Raw genomic sequence first — 23,606 nt, 5'->3', positions numbered from 1 at the left:
GCCCGTCAAGGTTTTTAAGCAAAACAACAGTTTTGTGTTATTTACCGTTACCAAGCAGAGAAGCAGCTTCAGACACAAACTCTTCAGGCTTTCGGAGCCTTCTGCACAAAGCAGCGAGTCCAAGCTCTCCATCAGATTCTAAGGAAGGACACAGTTACAATAAGCCGTGGCGGCCTGAATCCATCAGGTTACGTATAGCACGCCAGTCTGGCTACCAAACGTGGAACACCACGAAAATCCCTCCCCCTCAGCCTTGCCAGGAGCCAGGGAGGGACTGGTACCAGCCAAAATCTGGGTCACGTGACGTTAACTTGCTGGATCACGTTAGTCCTTACAGTACATATGCCCAGTTATCCCACCACCCATAAGAACGGCCGTACCGGGTCAGACCAAAGGTCCATCTAGCCCAGTATCTGTCTACCGACAGTGGCCAATGCCACGTGCCCCAGAGGGAGTGAAGCTAACAGGCAATGATCAAGTGATCTCTCTCCTGCCATCCATCTCCATCCTCTGATGAACAGAGGCTAGGGACACCATTCTTTACCCTTCCTGGCTAATAGCCATTTATGGTCTGAGCCACCATGAATTTATCCAGTTCTCTTTTAAACATTGTTATAGTCCCAGCCCACAACCTCCTCAGGCAAGGAGTTCCACAAGTTGACTGTGCGCTGTGTGAAGAAGAACTTCCTTTTATTTGTTTTAAACCTGCTGCCCATTAATTTCATTTGGTGACCCCTAGTTCCTGTATTATGGGAATCAGTAAATAACTTTTCCTTATCCACACCCCACTGGAGCTGTTCCACAGCTAAGCATCAAATCTCATTATTCATAGAAGGGTTACTCCACAACTGAGACACAAAAAGCATTATTAAACTGTCCCCTTCCATCACCCCCATGGCAGGAGGTGGCACTCAAAAGCTGCATCTGTTCCGACAGCTCATCCCCTGAAGAGCCTCCCCACCTTGTAACTGATTTACAAATCAGACGCCAGCATGGACAGAGGCATTCTGACCTCTGACTGCTATAAATCGGACATGCGTACGTGAGCAGCCGAGCAGCAGGACAGAGTTTGCCTGTGGATAGTTAACACTGCTCAAGCAACTACCCTCACTGGTAAAAGATTCAAAGGTCAGATGCTGGCTGAGTTTACGCTGTGTAAGTTCTCACCTGCCCAGCTGTACTCAGGGAAATCGGAGTACCAAAAAGATTGCTACCCTCAGCAGCTGGACTTGATACTGGGGTAACTGGGTGGAATTTTCCAGCCTGTGTTATACAGCAGGTCAGACTAGATAATCTAGGATCTGTAGGATAGGGCTGGCAAGCAGCAAGCTGCTCCTCTGATCCAGAGCCCTTACCTTCATGCACAGCTCTGCTTTGTCAAAGCCCATGAGCATGTTGATGATGTCAAACCCAGAGGTGGATTTGTTCTTCTGATGGACGCCGCGAATCAACGCACATAACGTCTGTGAAGGAGAGAGGGAAGGAAGCAGCTGAACAAAGGATGTCAGGCCACACCTATGGCTCGCCCAGCAAATCCCATTCCAAACCCTGCTCCCGAGACCGACAAAGAACAGATGCTTCAAGGGCCACCATCAACTTAGGTCCCACTCCTGTCTGAACTCTTCCGTTCCCGTTGTTCTGTGTAACTCCTCAGGTTCAGAGGACTCAGATTATAGAAAATACATATTTTTCCAGTGTGTTCGGTGTGCACATTTGACAACACCATGCAGACAGCTATGCTCGCTGCTTTGCCTGTACAGTCGGACAGTTTCCTCGGTTTTCATGGGTGCCCCGCACAGCAACAAGGGAGAGACACATTTACAGACTAGAGAAGTGTGACTGCCAAGGCCCAGAAGGGGGCACTGAGGCTGGGGCAGCATCTGATGCTCTGTTTAGCAATCGGTGGTGTTCCTTTAAAAGAAAATATTTCTAAAGCATAGAGCAAAATTGTATCCATATCGTTAGGGACATCTAGAGCAATCTCATCAGTCAAACCATCATCTCATAAGCGTGGTCTCTTGTACAGATTTCACTCCATCTTCTCCAGAACTTTATTTCATTTCCTCTGTTGGGAAACTCAATGAGGGACAGGGAGCGGGTGGGGGAAAGGGAGAAAAACCTTCTCTTGGACTACCCTTCAGCTCCCAGGTGGGTTCCCTGTGGCACTGAAGAGATCCTCGCCTTCCTCCCTTCCCACCCCATCCCTCTGCGTGTGGTCTTCCTCACAATTCCAGAAACCCAACATTTGCATTTTAAAAGCAATTTACATTTCCCAAGGTAGACAGGATTGTGAGTGTCTCTAACCTTCAAACGGAATAAATAATAAAAGCTACCAGTGAGTGGCCGCTGTCTCTCAGCTACACTAAAGAAACTAGCACAAGGTGCTTGAGAGTATCAATAGGCGTATTCCATCAGGAGTGGAAACTGGCCCCCTCACACGGGCTCCCTAGCCATCAGCTCTGGTACCTGTAATGCATTGACTACTCGGATTGGGTGCTCTTCTCCCAAGGCCTGGATGCAGTGTTGGAACAAACAGTTAATGTTATCTTTTATCTTCATTAACTCTTCTCCATCCAGAGACTCCAGCTTGCTTTCTAGATACTCCAGGTTCACCTGTCAGGTCAAAGAATGAAGAAAAAACCAATTAGTGCATTTCACCCAGCTGCTGGAAGGTGAAGTGGAGACCCACAGGTGAGCAAGTCCCTGCCACATCCCAGGGCAAACAAGCAAAGGCGAATCAAAAGATAAGAGGACGGCTTTCAACTCTTACAGTACCTTCATGAGGAAAAGCTCCTCCCAGAACCGAGGGCTACATTTACTGGGGTCCTCCGTCTGAAAGAGAAAGGAGACCCCATGAGAACAAACAGTACAGCTAGGACACAGGCTAAGCACACCCACAGATCATCAGTGTAAATAGTTCAGACTCCAGAAGACGAGGTTACACGCCTGTCACTGGAGTTCTCCAAGTACAACATACTGCCAATGCAGATTCCCAAAAGCAACATTTGCAGAAGCAATTCTCACCTGAGAAGCTTCAGTTCTTTTCTCCCAGAAATATTCTCTCCCCCAAACTGAAAAGGAGATTCCTAACAGCTCCTCTCTATGGAGTCCCTTCCTCCTACTGCATTGGCTCCCCAGCCTGCTGCTCCCTTTCCTAACTTCACAGGCACCACATTCTACATCCCCCGGGGAACGCCACACAGTGAAACTGAAGGAGGCAGCAGAGGAAGGCATGTCATTTGAGACAGTTACGGGACAGCCTGGCTTTGACTGACGCGCACCCTGTCTCATGGAGAAGAAGTCAACACATGAAGATCTCTCAGCAAACCAAAGGGACAAAAGGAAAAGAGGCCCAGTCCTTACCATGAAGATCGCATCGTACATTAGCACAACTTTCTCTTTCAATGGTTTCTTGGAGGCTGAAGATTTCCAGAGCAGTCCACCTTTCTTCTCTGCTTGGGCCATGGTGTGCAGTCTAGGGGTAAGAACAGAGACCAAACTACTCAGAACGCAGGAGGCAGCAGCGTCCTGCCACAGCACCTAGGAGCTGTGGTCATGGCCGGGATTCCATTGTGCTAGGTACAAGTCAAACAAAGAGATGGTCCCTGCACGGATGTTTTCCCAAAGTGTTCTGTCTGCCATAGCCCTGAGATCTCTGTACCTTAGAGTAACATATTAACAGCCACTAACATGCAGGAAGTGGGGGGGTTAATTGCCACACCAGATACTGAATCAGACCAACGGTCCAGCTAGCCAGATCCTATTTCCATTTCCAGTACCAGATTGCTTCAGAGGAAGGTGCAACAAACCCTGCAGAATAGATATGGAATAACCTGTTTACAGGGAAAGTTTCGTCCTAACCCGTCAGTAAGTGGTTCGTTTGTGGCCTGGGCAAGAGGGCTTATGCCCCTTCCAACTTTTTTTTTTTTTAAAGAAGTCCTTACTATAATCTTGCTAAACGCTTGGTCTTGTGACATCTTGTGGCAATCAGTTCCACAGACTGTGTGAAAAAGTAATTCCTTTTATCGGCTTTAAACCTGCTGCCTACCAATTTGCTTCAATTTCCCTTTGTTCTTGAGTTCAGAGAAAGAAAGCAAAGAGTTGTCTGATCAAGCTGCTCTACGGCATGTATTATTTTGTATTTCTTCCCTGGAAAAGTGAGTGGCAAACATTACAGCGCATTACTCCGCTGAGATCCTGACCAAAATCCAATGCAAAATGCTACCCACTTGTGCGCGGGCTGCCAGGATTTGCCCCCCATATCAAATGCTAGTGTATTCATGATTTTTCACTGGGTCATTGGGGCTTCACAGAAGCACACAGTTCTGCCCCAAGAGGCCCAATTACAGAATTGGGGCCTAAGTTTCTAATGAGCTGTTAGGAAAGAGACAGTGCTGTGAATGGAAATTCTCTCCTTGTACCCAAAAGTTAGGTAGGTTGCAAGATGCCTGACAACTGATGGTCACAAATACCTAGCAACATTAAGTATTAGAATGGACCCTTTCTCAGAGCAAAAGGAATTTCTTTCCCAAAATTATTAACGGGGTCTCTATAACCTAGGAACCGCTTGGCACCAACTGGTGCCAACACAGTATTCCTGCCAGCAAGTTAAAAAAGTATGGATTGGATAAATGGACTATAAGGTTGTTGGTGTCACTAAGCATAACCCTACGTAACTCGGGAGGGTGGAAGGCCGCAAGAGTATGGAGCCTTCCTGGTTTTAGGCCTTAGCAGACAAGAGTCCCTCCATGTTTGAACTTTAATCAACCTAAAAGGCCAGGTGTAACAGCCGTTATCAGTTGCAACAGTTCTAACTGGTCTAAAGCAGAAATAATGCACCTGTGCACCTTTAGCAGAAGGACAAGATAACTTGCAGAAGGAAAACTTACTAACGAGCTGCCGCGGCCAAAATTACTTAATGCACCTGCGCTTACGTAATTGCTACAGGGGGAGGAAGGAGGAGGAGGAGGAAGGGAAAACGGGGGATTGCTAGTCAGTAAAAAAAGTTCTCATGGATATAAAGGAACAAACAGCTTGTTTTAGGTGCGCTTAATCTAAGTCAATCTCCCTGCACCGCTTTGAAATCTCAAATAAACTTGGTTTGCTTCTCCACTCTGGTGTGTTTATTGGCGCGGCACACCAGGCGACGGACCCCCCCGCTGTTGCTTGGCCTCAGGCAGTTATCTACCGGCAACAGTTCTTGGCGCCCAACGTGGGGCATTGAGGCTAAAATTAGCCTTGCCTGGATCCCTTCTGGTGGTCGACGGATTGCGGCGACGACCGACACCCAGCACGCACCGGTGACTTCACCGGGGGCCTCGGCGGAGACGCAGTTCGACTGACTCCAGAGGGCACAACGGTGCAACGGGCTCGACTAGTGGAGAAGCAGTTGAGGGCGACGGTGAGGAACCGGTCCCTTGGATAAGGTAGGAACAGTCCAGTGGTCTGGATTTTTGCCTGTTATGACCTGGGGACGCCCAGTGTCACCCTAGGATATGGGGCAGGGACAGAGTACAGGCAGGGCACGGTGTACACCTTTAGAATGCATTCTAGCGAATTGGAAAGTGCTTGGATCAGATCCACTAACTAAAAGCAAACTAAAAAGTTCCGTATAGTAGACTGGCCTCAATATCAACTAGAGGACCAGAAAGGTGGCCACCGGAAGGATCACTTAATTATAACATGATCCTCCAATTACTCCTGTTTTGTCAGTAAATGGGTAGCTTCTGAAGCTGTTTGTATGGAGAGCTCTTGTAAAAAAAACCCCACTGTAGCTCCAGTTCTTCCCTCTGTCTGGCAGAGTGCAAGGATCCAAAAAGCAGGTTAGGGATAGTGCAGGGACAAAGGAGGGACCTGTCTAGAAAAGGGAGGCCCTATGTCCTAGTGCACTCTCTCCCTGTTGTAGCTAAAAAGCAAGATCAGATGCAGAATGGTACTGGGGGCCAGTGTGAGTGACTGTTACCGGAAGACGCCTGTGAAGCAAAAGCTCGTGACCAGGACTACTCTAACGCAAGCCCGGTAACTAGTGGATCTTTAGGAGGTCTGACCCATGGTGGGCTGACTTGGCCTGGCATCGTCCGGTAAGGAAGCTGCCTGGGTCTAGGAGTGTGTGTACCCATCTTCCCTTCCCCTGTCCTTTCCGTGTGGGCTACTAACAGTCTAATCATCTCACTGGATGCAATCAGAGTAAGCGGCGCCGTCTCCCAGAGACTAGCCGACACTCTTTGCTGAAGGGAGGTGTAGGATGGTCATGGCCATCCTCGTTAGCCTCTCCTGTGTGAGTACCCTGTAGGGAAAAATCCTTAGTTTATGAGCCGCTAGCGCGGACAGGGCACCCTCCCTGTGTGTGTAAGTGGAAAATGGGGGGGGGGGGGCAGTCTAAACATTCCACCTCACCCCCTACGGTACCCCAGCATATTACATGTATGTACATTATGGTTCAACAACCTGCAGGTATTTAAAAAATTGGAATATTTACACGCGTGAAAATCCATCTAAACAATGCCCACTAGAAGGTACTTCAATCTAGATAAAATCATACATCTAAGAAGAGCATTTAATCACCAAAAATCCCTGACACAGGGTAAGCAAATTTGTCTATTGAGGAAAGAAACGGGTTAATTTAAAAATCAGCTTGGCCGAGGGATAGAAGGGGGGGATTGCTCTGCGTTCAAGGTCCAGAATCAAAGCAGACTATGCTAAGTACAAAGAAAAACTGCTTTCGGCCCCAGCTGGCTGTGAAGGAAAAAATATAGACAGAGGCGAACTAAAGGCAATACAAGTTACAGAACTAAGATTACATTTGCAAAGCTTAACTGTCCAGTAAGATCCAACAGTGTGCCTTTGTAACCCCGGAGCCGGTGTGGCTTGGTGACACTGAAGAAGCCGCAGGCAGCTGACCTGGACTGGAATCTCTGAAAGAGACGCTGCAGAAGATTCCAGGGTGCAAGAGAACAGCCCTCCAAAGAGCGGAAGCATGTTAGAAATTCTGGACAAGCTGTATACAGGATAATCTCCAGTCCACCTCTCCCCCCTTCTCTGAACATTATACACAGAAGTGGCCAGTCTGAACGTACGTGTGTGGGTATAAAAGGGGCTTGGGGCATTAATGTGTTCCTGAGTAATGAGGGAGCGTTCCCAACACTCTCCGTTGTTGTTTTATTATTTTATTAATGAAGCTTTAAAATTCAGTTATATGGTGTGTTTTCTTTATCTTCCCCCAACGATCCTTTAGTGTCAGCCTGATCACCTAACATGAGGGATAGATTGGTAACAGAAATTTGTCACAGTTTGGTGAGCAATTAAGAAGGGGGGAGCCCTGCAGAATTTACACCATCTATTTGTTTTACCCTTGTTATTTTGTGTTTGCTTTGCTTGGTACTGTTGGTGTTATATGTTAAAAACTGCATAAGTAAAAGTAAGTCCTAATAAAATAAAAAAACGCTATCTGGTTCTGGTTCTGTTCTGTTTAACCGGTTACTGTTGTTTTCCTGCTCTGTTCATTTGGACGTTAGGAGTGTGGGCGGAACTGAACCTCTCGTTCGTAATTCCTCGGAGTGGAAGCCATGCGTGAGAGGAAGCTCTGAGGTCGAATTGAGATCCTTCTGTCCCGTCCCCTGTAGCGGTCAGTGTATAGAAGTGGAAAAGTCTGGCTTAGACTGTAATTCCCTCTGCTCTCTGTGTAATTCTCTTTTCTGTTTAAGTGTCAAACAGATGAATAAGTCTCTGGGTAAACTCTCAAAAAATAGTCCTTTAAATTATATGTTAAGTAAATGGCCTTTGCCCAATGGGCCATGTGTTTTTGTCCAGGTGGCAAGCATCATAAAGGAAAACTCGGGTAGTCTTGTAAGTAAAAATGTTTAAGGGAAAAGACCAGGAGGGGTGGGGGCTAGATAAGAAGCCCACCCTCCTAGCTAAACTGGTAGTGAAACAAGTTGGTGCCCATGGAAGGCACGGTTCAGCAAGAAAAGCAGGATCGGGCCCAGGCAGGCAGGCAACAGAGAGAGAGAGAGAGAGAAATTGAAAAGCAGGTTGGAAAACTTTAAGGGTGTAGTAAAAGAAAGGAGTCAGTAAGTGTAAGCATGGAAATTTCAAATACCCAGGACTTACTTGAAATGGTAATTTAAGTTAATAAAAGTGGCTGTTGAAAGACAAGCAAGTAATTTAAGGAAAAGTGAGAAGTTAACTCTGTAGTTGCTGGAGAAAACGGCAGTTAAACTTTGTAAAAATGCTAAAGAAAAAAAAGTTTTTGGTGTCTGTAAAATGTTTGTAAATAAATTCAGGCAAAAAAGTTATTGAATTGCAATCATTTGGTGTGGCTATAAACAATTTAGTTGAATTAGCTAAAAAATGTATACAGTGTTATGTAATTGAAAACCTGGGCTGCCTATAAAACAAATACAAGAAACTATGGGGTAATTCCTCTGTTTTGCCTAAAGCCAACAAAAGTATTTGTATATTTCAAGTGATAATTGTCTGCCTAGAAAGGGTGGGTAGACCTCTTGTTTTTTTGTCTTTCAGATAATCAGAAAAAACTGATGCCAGCTGAACAGCATTCAACATACCATGCATTTACTGGCACAATAAAAATTATGTTTTGTGTTCTATGTTCTGTCTTGTGGTGTTTGTCTTGTGGCCGGAATTTTTGTGTTTAATATTTTTATAAAATAGTCTAGTTTAAAATCAAACAAAAAGGTTAAATTAAAATGCAGATTTGTTTTGTTCAACTTGAAATACAAAGTGTTTGGATAAATTAAAAAAATGTAATATACTAAAGTCTAATGCATTTCTTCAAAAAAAAAATTTCATTGGCCAAACTGTTAATTGCAAAAATTGTTGTTAAAATTTGTATATCAACAGTCTTTAAAAGCAAAGACATGAAAAGTTAACCCATTCCCCATATTGTACATGAAATCTTTCTGGCTACCTCAAATTTCTAGCCAGAGGGCTGGGGATGGTAAAAGGCTATTGGACTAGAGGTTGTATTAAGTTAACTCCTCAAAGTGGGTGTGCTTGTCCTGGCTTGTTGCTCCAAAGCTCTGTAATAAGGTTATTTTAGTAAAAGGGTGTGTGTGGCATATATTAAATAATAAAACTAATTACTGTATAATGACAATGTTTATGTCTTCATTGTTGAAAAAAAGGTGTATAAGTAAAAAGTGGAAGTTTCCTTTGCAGGTTAAAAAAAAACAAAAAACAAAGAAAAACAAAGCACAAAATAAGTTAACGGGGAAAAAAAAAATTAGCTAGCAAGCTCAGGCTATAGATAAGACACTGACTCCATTCAAGAACACTGCTCACAGTTAAGACTTGGCTAACAACTAGAAAAAGGAGGGCTTAAATTTGCCCACACAGCTATAAAATCTAAAAAATATTGCCAGGCACTAATAAAATGTGTTAAGTTTCTTTTCTCACAGGTAAAAAAGGGCTACCCAAAGACCCTAGCAGCCCTGCCACTCCTTGGAACCAGAAGACGGGATTAATGTAAAGGTCCACCGACAAAAGACTGCCTTGGCTCCATGCTAAAAAGGCCCTTATTAAGTCCTGCTATCTACCAACACCGCTGTGAAGTGCCAAAGACTGACTGCTTGAACCCAAGATTCTCACTGCAAAAAGACCCCTCCACCTCGGGAGAATTCTCCTACTAATAATTAGCCTATTTCACCTTCTAGCTCCACTGTGCCTTCTGGACAGTAAAAAAAAAAGTACAAGGATGCTGCACCACAACTGTTTTGGAAAAGAAAAAGGAACACTCGCTCCACTGAAATTGCCAAAGTCCAGAAATTCCTGACTAAAAAGAACATAAAAAACTGACCCTGGTAAAAAAACAAAAAATTATACATTGGTAGGAGGACATTTGTGAAACCCATGTTTGAAAATGTGGTATTAATTGGATTTTGGGGTTTATTCTACAGGCTGCGCCCTGTGTTTTGAATAAATCCTTCAGCATATATATCTCTCTCTAATTGAATTTTAAATAACAAGTACCCAAAAGTTTGTTCTGCTACTAAAAATTTTACCCATATTAAAACCATTCCAGTAACTAATAATGTATGCTATTAATGAAAATGCCTTTTAACAGTACCTAAAAATAGTTAAACAACAGGTGTATTATAGTACTACACCAAAAAAAGATGGTATTAAATATAACTAAGGCTGGAAAGGCATTGCAGTGGAATCTAGTATGTTTAGGAATTCGTGATTTCCTAAATGACCAGCTGATGGCCATTCGGAGTAATCTTGAGTACCAGACTTGGCCAACTGCCCTTACAGACGCATCAAAAATACCATCTGATCTGTGATCGTGGAAACATACTTGGACACTTCCCGGGTGGAAGTGTGTCTTCCCAGGGATGGGTGTGCGCCCTTATAGGGGATAAATGCTGTACTTATGTCCCAGAAAGCGCACAGGATATTAACAAGCACATCCTCTCAGCCAAACAGGCTTCTAAACAGTGGAAGGCCCAGGAAAAAAAACCTACTCTTTCTAATTCCCTCTGGGGCTGGTTACTCAACCTGGGAGAACTAGGGGAAGGCATTGTTCACCTCCTGCTCACTGGTGTGGTGTTGTGTATTGTTACTCTTCTCTTGCTTGCTTGCTGTAAAGCACTCCAGCTCCCTAGAGCTTAATCACATGTTATCCTTTAAATGTGAGAACACTCAGCCAAAAGTTTGTTGAGTATTCTCAAAGGAGGGAGTTTTTGGTGTCACTAAGCACAACCCTACGTAACTCGAGAGGGTGGAAGGCCACAAGAGTATGGAGCCTTCCTGGTTTTAGGCCTTAGCAGACAAGAGTCCCTCCATGTTTGAACTTTAATCGACCTAAAGGGCCAGCTGTAACAGCCGTTATCAGTTGCAACAGTTCTAACTGGTCTAAAGCAGAAATAATGAGGCCTGTGCACCTTTAGCAGAAGGACAAGATAACTTGCAGAAGGAAAACTTACTAATGAGCTGCCGCGGCCAAAATTACTTAATGCACCTGCGCTTACGTAATTGCTACAGGGAAAGGAAAAAAAAAAGGAAGGGAAAACGAAAAATTGCTAGTCAGTAAAAAAAAGTTCTCATGAATATAAAAAAACAAACAGCTTGTTTTAGGTGCGCTTAATCTAAGTCAATCTCCCTGCACCGCTTTAAAATCTCAAATAAACTTGGTTTGCTTCTCCACCCTCGTGTGTTTATTGGCGCGGCACACCAGGCGACGGACCCCTCAGGGTCTTGGCCTCAGGCAGTTATCTGCCGGCAACAAGGTGGATAGAAAGCTGGCTAGATCGTTGGGCTCAACGGCTAGCAATCAACGGCTCGATGTTTAGTTGGCAGCCGGTATCAAGTGGAGTGCCCCTGGGGTCAGTCCTGAGGCTGCTTTTGTTCAACATCTTCATTAATGATCTGGATGATGGGGTGAATTGCACCCTCAGCAAGTTCACGGATGACACTAAGCTGGGGGGAGAGGTAGATACACTGGAGCGTAGGGATAGGTCCAGAGTGACCTAGGCAAATTGGAGGATTGGGCCAAAAGAAATCTGATGAGGTTCAACAAAGACAAGTGCAGAGTCCTGCACTTAGAAGGATCCCATGCATTGCTACAGGCTGGGGACCAACTGGCTAAGCAGCAGTTCGGCAGAATAGGATCTGGGGGTTACAGAGGGTGAGAAGTTGGATATGAGTCAGCAGTGGGTCCTTGTTGCCAAGAAGGCAAACGGCATATTGGGCTGTATTAGTAGGAGCATTGTCAACAAATCGAGGGACGTGATTATTCCCCTCTATTCACAGGAATATCATCCAGTTTTGGGCCCCTCACTACAGAAAGGATGTGGACAAACTGGAGAGTCCAGTGTAGGGCAACAAAAATGATTAGGGGGCTGGGGAACATGAAGTGAGGCTTATTTAGTCTGAAGAAAAGAAAGAAAGAGGAGGGGCAAGCAGATCATCAAGAGGCATTGCCGCCGAAATTCGGGGGCAATGCCTCTTGATGACATCACTTGTCGGCGACAAGCGTCGTCATCAAGAGGCGTCCCTGCCAAAATGCCACTGAAATTTGGCAGCATTTCGGTGGTGCTCTTCTGGGGGCCAGGACGCAGGCGCATTAAGATGCCCCACAGGCGCCATGGCGCCCGCGGGCACTGCGTTGGGGACCACTGGTCTAGCTTCTAGAATGCTGTTTTTATTTTACATGTAACCACTTGTTTCCAATATTTCTACTTTTCATTGGAATCCCTACTCTTTATTAAATAAGCTTTTGTTTGTTTTTATGATAAACACACCCAAGTGCTGTGTGGTAAGTGGCGCTGTGATCTCAGGTGTAACTAGTAAGATGGCGAGCAGCAAATCTGAGAGGGTTCAGCAGACCAGAGGCTGGACACTCGGAGGCTGGCGTGTGCCTATCGCTAACCTGCAGAGGGACAGCAAAGCCATAGGCTAAGGCCACGCCCAGACTACCCACCGTATCGGCGGGTTAAAATCGATTGCTCGGGGATCGACATTTCGCGTCTAATTTAGACGCGATATATCGATCCCCGAGCACGCTTATATCGATTCCGGAACTCCATCAACCCCAACGGAGTTCCGGAATCGACACGGAGAGCCGCGAACATCGATCCCGTGCCGTCTGGACGGGTGAGTAATCCGATCTTAGATATTCGACTTCAGCTACGTTATTCACGTAGCTGAAGTTGCGTATCTAAGATCGATTCCCCCCCCCCAGTCTGGACCAGCCCTAAGAGGGGAGTGCTTGCGTTGACCATGGCCAGTGGAGTTAGGGAGCTGACACACAGCAGACACAGATCTCACGCTAAGGGCAGGGCATAGCAAGATCCCTCACACTCTTGGGTATCCCCAGGAAACACAACAGTTTCCTACATCAATAATATTCTATTTCATTGTTCCAATTCTTCCTCACACTGATGATTTGCCCCATATTCACTGTTGATAGTCCTGTTTCTTTATACAACAGTCAAGCTAGCACAATTATTGCCCTGCTCTAGTGATGTGGGCTCTGCAATTGTTAAACATGTCACAAGGCCTGTGCGTTCGATCCCTGAACCTTCCGAGGTACTCACAGGCCTGCGTCTAAAGTTGCAGTCAATACAGTAATTTTGATGTTATACAACATATGGTATTTATTCCAAATTACCTATTTACATCGCTCCATACCATAAACATTTCCCAAGCAGCAAAGAGTCTTGTGGCACCTTTAGATTAACAGACGTTTTGGAGCATGAGCTTTCGTGGGTGAATACACGTGACAAGCATCTGATGAAGTGGGTATTCACCCACAATAGCTCATGCTCCAAAATGTCTGTTAGTCTATAAGGCGCCAAAGGACTCTTTGCTGCTTTTACAGATCCAGACTAATACGGCTACCCCTCTGATACTATTTCCCAAGCAAACACTAAAACGTTGTAACAACCTCCTAACCTTTTCTACACATCACACTGGCGCATGGAGGGAATGGAGTATCTCACCTCGCTCGTACCTCAGGCGTCCTCCTGACCTCTCTGCCACTCTCTCCACACCACCAAGGTGGGTTTTACAGAACTCCATTGCTTGCACAGGCAACACACCTGACAGCACAGATTAGAGCTGAAGCTGCCTCCAGGAAAAGAAGGGCAGGCGCTTTCAGCAGCTGTCAGCAATGACAAATTATGCACACAGAGGTAAGTGCACTGCAGTACATTTCTGGTGCCCCTGGAGCTTCCAAAGTCTGCAGTCATGGAGACAGCTGTGGAATTCAGCTTCCAAAGCAGAATGTCTGGACTCCTTAAGAACGTAAGAACGGACAGACTGGGTCAGACCAAAGGTCCATCTAGCCCAGTATCCTGTCTTCCAACAGTGCCCAGTGCCAGGTGCCCCAGAGGGAATGAACAGAACAGGGAATCATCAAGTGATCCATCCCCTGTCGCTCATTCCCAGCTTCTGGCAAACAGAGTTAGGGACATCATCCCTGTCCATCCTGGCTAATAGCCATTAATGGACCTGTCCTCCATAAATTTATCTAGTTCAGGGGTCCACAACCTTTCAGAAGTGGTGTGCCGAATCTTCATTTATTCACTCTAATTGAAGGTTTCACGTGCCAATAACACGTTAACATTTTTAAAAGGTCTCTTTCTGGAAGTCTATAATATATAACTAAACTATTGTTGTATGTAAAGTAAATAAGGTTTTTTTAATGATTAAGAAGCTTCATTTAAAATTAAATTAAAATGCAGAGCCCCCCGGACCGGTGGCCAGGACCCGGGCAGTGTGAGTGCCACTGAAAATCAGCTTGTGTGCCGGCTTCGGCACACATGCCATAGGTTGCCTACCCCTGATCTAGTTCTGTTTTGAACCCTGTTATAGTCTTAGCCTTCACAACATCCTCTGGCAAGGAGTTCCACAGGTTGACTGTGCGTTGGGTGAAGAAATACTTCCTTTTGTTTGTTTTCAACCTGCTGCCTATTAATTTCATTGGGTGGGCCCCTAGTTTTTGTGTTATAAGGAGTAAATAACACTTCCTTATTTACTTTGTCCACACCAGTCACGATTTTACAGACCTCTATCCTATCCCCCCTTAGTCGTCTCTTTTCCAAGACTCCTTCCAAGGTATGTTCAAAGAGCAAGCTACCTTTCCCTCAAAGAGCAGATTTCATTGACTAATGAGTGTCCATTTCAGAACAGAGATTTGGATTTCATTTGCTACAGACACAGGGCTTGGAGTGCCTCACAGCACTGTGAATCACAGTAACGTAATTACTGAACCACATCTTACAGCAACTGGACCAGCACTTTTATAGCCTGGCAGGCCCTTCATCCAATTAAGATCTGGGGGAAGTTTAAGTCAAACAAACTAGAAAGAAAACATTGTTAAATCATCTTGATTGGCTTCCCTCCTCGAGACTCTCCATTTCTTTTTAACTGTGTCATGGGAAATAAGATGTCTCCCTGATCAGGAAAAATAATTGGAAACAGAAAGGTTTCTATTAGCAAGCAAACCAAAACTGATGCCATTCTGAGCCTGGAGAAACAGATCTCTCATGAGATTACCCAAAACAAGCTCTCCAACTGGAATCATGAGTTTCTGAGGGCTTGGCTACACTGGAGAGTTACAACGCTGGTGAGGGGGTTACTGCGCTGCAACTCCGGATGTGGCCACACTTGCAAAGCACGGCCAGCGCTGCAACTCCCTGGTTGCAGCGCTGGCTGTACACCTGGTCTGCCTCGGGTGTAGCGATTCCAGCGCTGGTGATGCAGCGCTGGTCAGCAAGTGTGGACACCACCAGCGCTTTTATTGGCCTCCGGGGTATAAGGAGGTATCCCAGAATTCCTGTCCACAACAAACCAGAAGAATGGCTGAACTCCGATCTCCCTGTAGCTACTTGCTAAAAAACAAACACAGCTGCTCTTTGCTGCAGCGAGCAAGCCAGCGAAGGCAGGAGAATTGCTTTGGAATGTTCAAAGCCGTTTGCTTGAGGAGAGAGGGGGGAGGGGTAATGTTGAGCAACTGTTTATGTGGTCTGACAGCTATTTAGGAGTGCATAATTAGCATTTAGTGAATAAGAGACAGGTGGGGGAAGGTCAAAACTTTTAAAATGATTGAAGGTAGGCATTGTGTACCTTCCAGTCCTTAGAACTTGCAAGGCAGGGAGCTGAGAACAGTGTCAGCTCCAAAAATCCACTCTCTCTGTCTCCCCCACGCTCCCTGTCACACTCCACCCCACCCCCCTCTTTTGAAAAGCACGTTGCAGCCACTTGAATGCTGGGATAGCTGCCCACAATGCACCACTCCCAACAGCGCTGCAAGTGCTGCAAATGTGGCCACACTGCAGCGCTGGTAGCTGTCAGTGTGGCCACACTGCAGCGCTGGCCCTACACAGCTGTACGAACACAGCTGTAACTACCAGCGCTGCAGAACTGTAAGTGTAGCCATGGCCTGAATCCAGAACAGCACACAGCCCCAGTGCACAAACACATCTGTCAGTGTGCTTCTAATTGGATTACAGCTAATGAGTCTCAATGTCAATGCTAATAAACTAACTTGCAGTGCTCCTGGGTCTGTGTTCTTGCACCAAATTTAAAGGGGGGGGGTGGAGAATCAATACACTCCATGTGCATGATGCAGACCAAAAGAGCTGTGAGAGGTGCAATATGTTTTAGCACTTTTTTCGCATGTCTAGAAAGACAGCAGATTCTAAACCCCATGCGAAACAAGTGCTTGCTGCCAGCCTAGCATCAGGAAGACGAGGTCATGTAGAACTCCAAGTCTTTGTCAAGATAAGAATTGGGATTTGGCATCTCTTAACCGAAGTTACAGGGAAAGCACACATACAGGATTGCTAGAGGCAGCAATTAAATAATGCCTTTGTTTATAATTTGTTATTCCAGGGACTACAAATGAGAGGAACCAGAAGAGAAAAGTTCAACTCTCCTTTCACTCCAAAGCACCTGGTCTCATGACCTAGGATGATCAGCCAGAGCTAATGGGTTTTTGTTTTCATTGTATGCAATTATATGATGCATCTAGCTGCAAGAAATAGATATTTTAGAAATTAAAAGCTGCATTTAGCTACTGGGGGCTTCTAAGCACCTGCAGAAAATACAGAACATTCCTATAACCTTGTTGCTGAAAACTTTCATACATGCTAGAGGTGCTGGCTTAGCAGACTTTATAAACCATGGGACTAACTGGCTGTAGTTAACAGAGCTCCTCCTTCACACAGATTACCAATGTAAAGGCATCAACATGTTCTTATACTCTTGGGTTCACAGGGACAATTCTATTAACAGGCAGCTGCAGCAGCTGAGTGCCCAGGAGAGGTACCCCACAGAGCTGAGAGAGAGCTGCATGGGAACGTTTAGTACACCAGCCACTCTAGTGCACAGCAGAAGATTCCGGACACTTCACCTGGGACTAAACAGACATGGCATCACGAAAGTGGAGACATAAAAACCATGGTAGGTGAGCGTTCATGCAGAAAAGCCTTGTCTACACTACAAAGTGCCTACTGCCAATCCTGGGCTCAGCATGATCTAGCACTGACTGTGTAGCCAAGCACAAGGCATGCGTAGCACATCTATCACTAATTTCATTTTAGAATCCACGACAGAGTTCCACAAACCAAACATCTGACGTTCATATGAACACACTATTATTAACTTGTCACTAAAATACTCACAGAAGTTGCAAGCAAAAACCTTAATACTACTAAGGCTGGGGCTTTGATCACACAAACCTAGCCAGCTAAAACTACGATTTCCACAACAGCCCCTCGCAAATACATACTTTGTTTTATTGCATACAGTATGTCTCTTGCAATAGCAAAAATAATATTACTGTATATGGTTTTAACTATAACAACTCTAAACTCCATGTCTCCAACATGTGGTTACTCGTCAAGCCATATCTTTGAATTTCCAGACTTTGGTACGTGCATCTCAACGTGAATATTGCATTTGCATTGCTTTGTATTTTGTTTCCCTGTCTAACAAACCTGAATATTTTCGTGTTTGTGCAAATACAAGACTAGCCCCTGCATTATGAAGCACAGAGCTGTCATGAAAACTGACTTTGCCAAAGTCCCATTTTGAGGCTCCACATCTGTCATCTCTCAATGATTCCATTGCACATGTGCCCAGTTTGCAAGCAAAACAATGTTTTTCCTAACCCATGGCCCTTCAAGCTTGCCCCAACAGTTTGAGAGGCTGGATTCCTTTCACTGCACAAGTCATGACCTGTAATAAAGATTCTGCAGGCTAAATTAAGCTCACAGTGACACCTGTGCAACTCCACTATCTACAAATTAGGCCCTCTGTGACACCATCATGACCCCCATTGTCTTTAAATTAAGCCTTGTATGATCCCAGAAGTGATCACATAACTGAAAATTAATGGGAGCTTAGGTATGAATGATCATAACTTGATCACACTTATAACGTACAAGCAGAAAAAAGTCCAGACAAGCTATATTATATATATATATATACATATATATATATATACACACACACACAGGGTTCTTTAATATGGTCAATTTCAGAAAGCTGAAAACAATCATGAGCCAAATTAGCTGGGAGGAAGAATATAATCAAAAAACCTGGGAATCATTTAAGAACACCTTACTAGATGAAGAAAAAACCACTCTCCCACAATTGAGGAAGAAGTCTGTGATGGTTAAAAAACCAACCTGGGTTAGAGGGGAAGTGAAGGTAGCTGTAAAAAAATAAATAATAATATATAAGAAATGGAAGAAAGCAGATGTTGATACTAATGAATGTAAAACAGAAGTTAGGCATTGCAGAAAATTGATAAGGGAAGCCAAGAGACACAAGTAGAAAGCAGCGGCCAGAAGAATTAAGGACAATCAGGAGTTTTTAAATATATTATACGGAAAAGAGTCCTGATAATAGTACTGGTCCAATACTAGACGGAAATGGTGGAATCATCAATAATAATGCAGAAAAGGCAGAAATGTTCAATAAATATTTCTGTTCTGTATTTGGGGAAAAAATAGATAATACAGTCTCAACATATGGTGATAACACTCTTTCCATTACACTAATCTCTCTGGAGGATGTTAAACAAAAGCTACTGAAGTTAGACATTTTTAAATCAGCAGGTCCAATTAACTTGCATTCAAGAGTTTTAAAAGAACTGGCTGAGGATCTCAGTGGACTATTAATGTTAATTCTCAATAAGTCTTGAAGCACTGGGGAAGTTCCAGAAGACTGGAAGAAAGCTGAGGTTGTGCCTATTTTCAAAAAGGGTAAATGGGACAACCTAGTTAATTATTGGCCTGCCAGCCTTACATCAATCCTGAGCAAGATAATGGAGTAGCTGACGCAGGACTCAATTTTTGAAGAATTAAAGAAAGTTAAGGTAATTAATGCAAACTAACCTGGGTTTATGGAAAATAGATCCTGTCAAACTAACCTGGTATCTTTTTTTTGAAGAAATTACACGTTTGGCTGATAAGAGTAAGAAATGCATTTGACTTGGTACCACATAACATTTTGATTACAAAACCAGAATTGATATGGCACACATTAAATGGATTAAAAACTGGCTCACAGGTCTCAAAAAGTAACTGAACAGGGAATCATCATTGAGCAGCTGTGTTTCCAATGGGATCTCAGGGGAATCAGTTCTTGGTCCAGCTCTATTTAACATTTGTACCTATGACTTGGGGGAGGGGGAAGGCTTTAAATCATCACTGATCAAGTTTGCAGACAACACAAAAATTGGGAGAATGAATTGGTAAATAATGAAAAATTGGTAAATAATGAAGAGAACAGGTCACTGATTCAAAGTTGTCTGGAGTGCTTGTTAAACTGGGTGCAAGCAAACACCATATGATTTAATATGGCTAAATGTCTACATCCAGGACCAAAGAATGTAGGCCACACTTCCAGGATGGGGGACCCTATACTGGGAAACAGGGACTCTGAAAAAGATTTGGGGTCATGGTGGAGAATCAGCTGAACACGAGCTCCCAGGGTGGAGCCGTGGCCAAAAGACCTAATGTGATCCTGGAATGCATAAACAGAGGACTCTCGAGTAGGAGCAGAGAGGTTATTTTCAGGGCCAGCTCCAGCTTTTTTGCCACCCCAAGCGGTGAAGAGAGAGGGGGAAAAAAATTGATTGAGCTGCTGCCAAAGACGACGAGAGGGAATGAAGGACCCGCCGCCGAATTGCCACCGCAGACCTGGATGTGCCGCCCCTTTCTATTGGCCGCCCCAGGCACCTGCTTCCTTTGCTGGTGCCTGGAGCCAGCCCTGGTTATTTTACCTCTGGACTTGGCATTGGTGTGATTGCTGCTGGGATCCTGTGTCCAGTTCTGATATCCAGTTCAAGAAGGATGTTGATAAACTAGAGAGGGGTCAGAGAAAACTACAAGAATGATTAAAGGATTGGAAAACATACTTTACAGCAACTGACCTCTTTCAGTCTATCTATTTAGCTTAAAGAAGATTAAGGGGTGACATGCTTACAATCTTTAAGAATCAACATGGGGAACAAATATTTAACAATGGACTCTCCAGTCTATCAGAGAAAGGTCTAACACAATTCACTGGCTGGAAGTTCAAGCTAGACAAATTCAGACGGGAAGTAAGGTGAACATTTTTAAGTGACAGTAATTAATCACTGGAATAATTTACCAAGGGCCTGCGATGGAGAATCCACAACGACCATTTTTAAAATCAAGACTGATGTTTTTCTAACAGATCTGCTCTAGGAATGATTGTGGAGCAGTTCTCTGGCCTGTGCTATGCAGGAGGTCAGACTAGATGATCACAGTGGCCTCTTCTGGTCTTGGAATCGATGGATCCCATTGCCTTCAGTAGGTTTTCACAAGTGTAGCTGACTGGAATTCAGCAACCAATTCTGCTGATGATACACAGGGAACAAAATGCAGCCCATCTCAGTCTTAGCTGCATTGCCTCTGCAGAGCTAACAAGAGTAAAAAGAGGATACATTTCTGTTGCTAACGCCAGCACATCTGGTGAGCAAGGTGGTGCCATTTTTACATAGATGCTTTTCCCAGGGGAACCATACTTCAGCTGAAGGTGGGATCTCTCCAAAAAGTCAGAAAGGAATTTTAACCTGGTGTCTTGGCTGAGAGCAAGCATGAGAAAGAAGTGTACTTAAAAAGTAGGTGTGCAATGGAAGTTACTTCCATACTACTACGCACGTACAGCTCCAAAATACAGTACTGACACTAACTGTGCTAACAGGTAGGCAGGTGGGGCCCTTTAGCTCAAGACAGCAGCCTGCCTAGGAGAAGGAAAACTCAAACCTCAAACGGATCCCTCAGTTAGTGTGTAAATCAAGCGCCGTAAGCTAACGCTAGGATGCTCATTTACAACAAAGTCAGAAGTTAGCAGAAAGAGGTGAAGTCAACGAGGCAGCATCACACAGGCAAAACAAACCACAGGCGCTTTGACAACAAGCTTAACAATATATTTGACAATATAACTATGAGGCAAAGATGACACACGTCATCCTGCACCTAGGAATTAAACGAGCAATGCATTTACATTCGTGAAAACAGGATCTCAGCCAACTTTGGTTAAAAGCTGCAGAAGACATTGGGTGAGAGATAAAACTTCTTATATCGGAGGTTAACCTGTTACGCTCCGTCTCTAGAAAGCAAGTTATGATTTTGTTTTACATGTAACCATTTGATTCCAATATTCGCATTCACCATGACTGGAATATTTCATGATAAACATATTCTTGTTTTCTCTATAAATATATATTTCAGAGCAACAGCCGTATTAGTCTATATCCGCAAAAAGAACAGGAGTACTTGTGGCACCTTAGAAACTAACGCATTTATTTCAGCATAAACTTTCGTGGGCTACACCTCACTTCTTCGGATGCACAGAATGGAACATATCTTGAGGAGATATATATACACATACAGAGAGCATGAAAAGGTGGGAGTTGTTTTACCAACTCTGAGAGGCCAATTAATATATGTCAGTGTTGCGGTGTTAAGCTAAGTGCTGATCCTGAGTGGAATCAGATAAGCTAGTGTGTGCTGTTCCTTTGGGAAATGCGAACTTGGTAATTCTGTGAGTAGCCAGTGTCGGGGCTGGATATCAGAGAGGAACCCTTCAAAGGGGCGCAGGGACTGGGATGTAAATTTTGTTAACCTGCAAGGCAAAGGGCACGCTGGCCTAACCCAGCGAAGATTATCGGGGGGGAGGAGGAGGGCCTTTGACAAGCTAAAGGTGTCAGGAAGCTGACACCCAGTTAAACCCAAGAAAACCTCCCTCGCACTAGAGGCAAGGGGAAACAAGGTGATGCAAAGTCCTGGGTACCCTAGAATGATCACACTGACCAGTTCAAGCAGGTTCGTGGCTGGGTGACAGAAGACGGCAAGCTTGAATGTGAGACACAGTGCAGACTGGGGCATGCTGAAAGAGTGTGGAATAACATCTCATGGTTTGCATACGACTAGTGCAGGCCACTGAAACTAGGAGCCCAACTATGTTTTGTAGAACAACAGTGCACCCACAGTGCTGGATAGTGCAGAAGCAGGGTGATAAAGAGACAGCAGGTTCAATGCCTACAGGTGTGAGCGATGAGATGTCTTGGTGCCATAAGAGGGGTTCCACTGAGAGAGATATTTTGAAATGAAAGCATTAGGATGGAAGTCAAAGTCCATGATGTGGCAGACAGAATCTAGGAAGCATGACGCTGGTTCAGACACACGCAGAGGATGAACAAAGGGGACCTGGTGAAGACAGCACGGCAGGAGAGGGTGGTAGGAAACAGACCCTGACGAAAGCAGAGGAAGGGATGGATGGACTGCACCAAAAAGGAAGGAAAGCAGGTGAACCCTAGTGCTGCTTCAGACAAAGACAGTAGATACTTTCACAACAACACCTGACACTTTAAATGACTGCTTCTTGGAGTAGCTAGTCCTGGAGCCCACAAGAAGCAAGGCAATTCTTGATTTAGTCCTAAGTGGAGCACAGGATCTGGTCCAAGAGGTTAATATAACTGGACTGCTTGGTAATAGTGACCATAATATAATTAAATTTAACATCCCTGTGGTGGGGAAAACACCACAGTGGCCCAACACTGTAGCAGTTAATTTCAGAAAGGAGAGCTACCCAAAAATGAGAAGTTAGTTGAACAGAAATTAAAAGGTACAGCGTCAAAAGTGAAATCCCTGCAAGCTGCATGGAAACTTTTTAAAGACACCATAATAGAGGCTCAACTTAAATGTATCCCCCAAATTAAAAAACATAGTAAAAGAACCAAAAAAGAGCACCGTGGCTAAACAACAAAGTAAAAGAAGCAGTGAGAGGCTGTCATAAACCTAGTCCCAGATTTGGACCTTAGCGTCCAAAATATGGGGGTTAGCATGAAAACCTCCAAGCTTAGTTACCAGCTTGGACCTGGTAAAGCTGCCACCACCCAAAAAATTAGAGTGTTTTGGGGCACTCTGATCCCCCCAAAAACCTTCCCTGGGGACCCCAAGACCCAAATCCCTTGAGTCTCACAACAAAGGGAAATAAACCTTTTCCCTTCCCCCTCCAGGTGTTCCTGGAGAGAGAGACAGAAGCAAACTCCGTGAATCTAAACAGAGGGAGTCCACCTTCTCTATTTCCAGTCCTGGAAACACAAGCACTTCCCTCTTTACCCAGAGGGAATGCAAAGTCAGGCTAGTAAATCTAACACACACAGATTTCCCTCTGACTTCTTCCTCCCACCAATTCCCTGGTGAGCTGCAGACTCAATTCCCTGGAGTTCCCCACTAAAGAAAAACTCCAACAGATCTTAAAAGAAAGCTTTATATAAAAAGGAAGAAAAATACATAAAAATGGTCTCTCTGTATTAAGGTGACAAATACAGGGTCAACTGCTTAAAAGAAATATGAATAAACAGCCTTATTCAAAAAGAATACAATTTAAAGCACTCCAGCAACTATAGACATGTAAATACAAAACAACAAACCAACTTTGTACTTACAACTTGGAAACAGAAGATTAGAAAGCAGGAAATAGAAAAAATTCTTCTCATAGCTGAGAGAGCATACAGGCAGAAGACCAAGAACAAAGGACTCCCACACAAACTTCCCTCCACCCAGAGTTGAAAAAATCCTGTTTCCTGATTGGTCCTC

At 44.4% G+C, this 23,606-nt stretch overlaps 1 protein-coding gene across 5 annotated transcripts in view; it reads right to left on the bottom strand.

The window, feature by feature from the left end:
- ARMH3 (armadillo like helical domain containing 3) overlaps positions 1 to 23,606 on the bottom strand; it is a 211,524-nt gene that overhangs the window by 175,922 nt on the left and 11,996 nt on the right. For all 5 annotated transcript variants that reach the window (XM_030570419.1, XM_030570423.1, XM_030570422.1 and 2 more), the window contains exons 2-6: positions 3,364 to 3,475; positions 2,776 to 2,832; positions 2,467 to 2,613; positions 1,356 to 1,463; positions 46 to 138 (exon numbers count right to left, since the gene is read on the bottom strand). In XM_030570419.1, the coding sequence (XP_030426279.1) occupies positions 46 to 138; positions 1,356 to 1,463; positions 2,467 to 2,613; positions 2,776 to 2,832; positions 3,364 to 3,465 (507 nt within the window). In that variant the 5' untranslated portion in view covers positions 3,466 to 3,475. The remainder of the gene's footprint in view (positions 1 to 45; positions 139 to 1,355; positions 1,464 to 2,466; positions 2,614 to 2,775; positions 2,833 to 3,363; positions 3,476 to 23,606) is intronic.

The sequence above is a fragment of the Gopherus evgoodei genome, chromosome 7 (genome assembly GCF_007399415.2).
Source record: "Gopherus evgoodei ecotype Sinaloan lineage chromosome 7, rGopEvg1_v1.p, whole genome shotgun sequence".
NCBI lineage: Eukaryota > Metazoa > Chordata > Testudines > Testudinidae > Gopherus > Gopherus evgoodei.
Note: the sequence above shows the minus strand (reverse complement) of the source record. Positions and strands in the feature narration are given on the sequence as shown.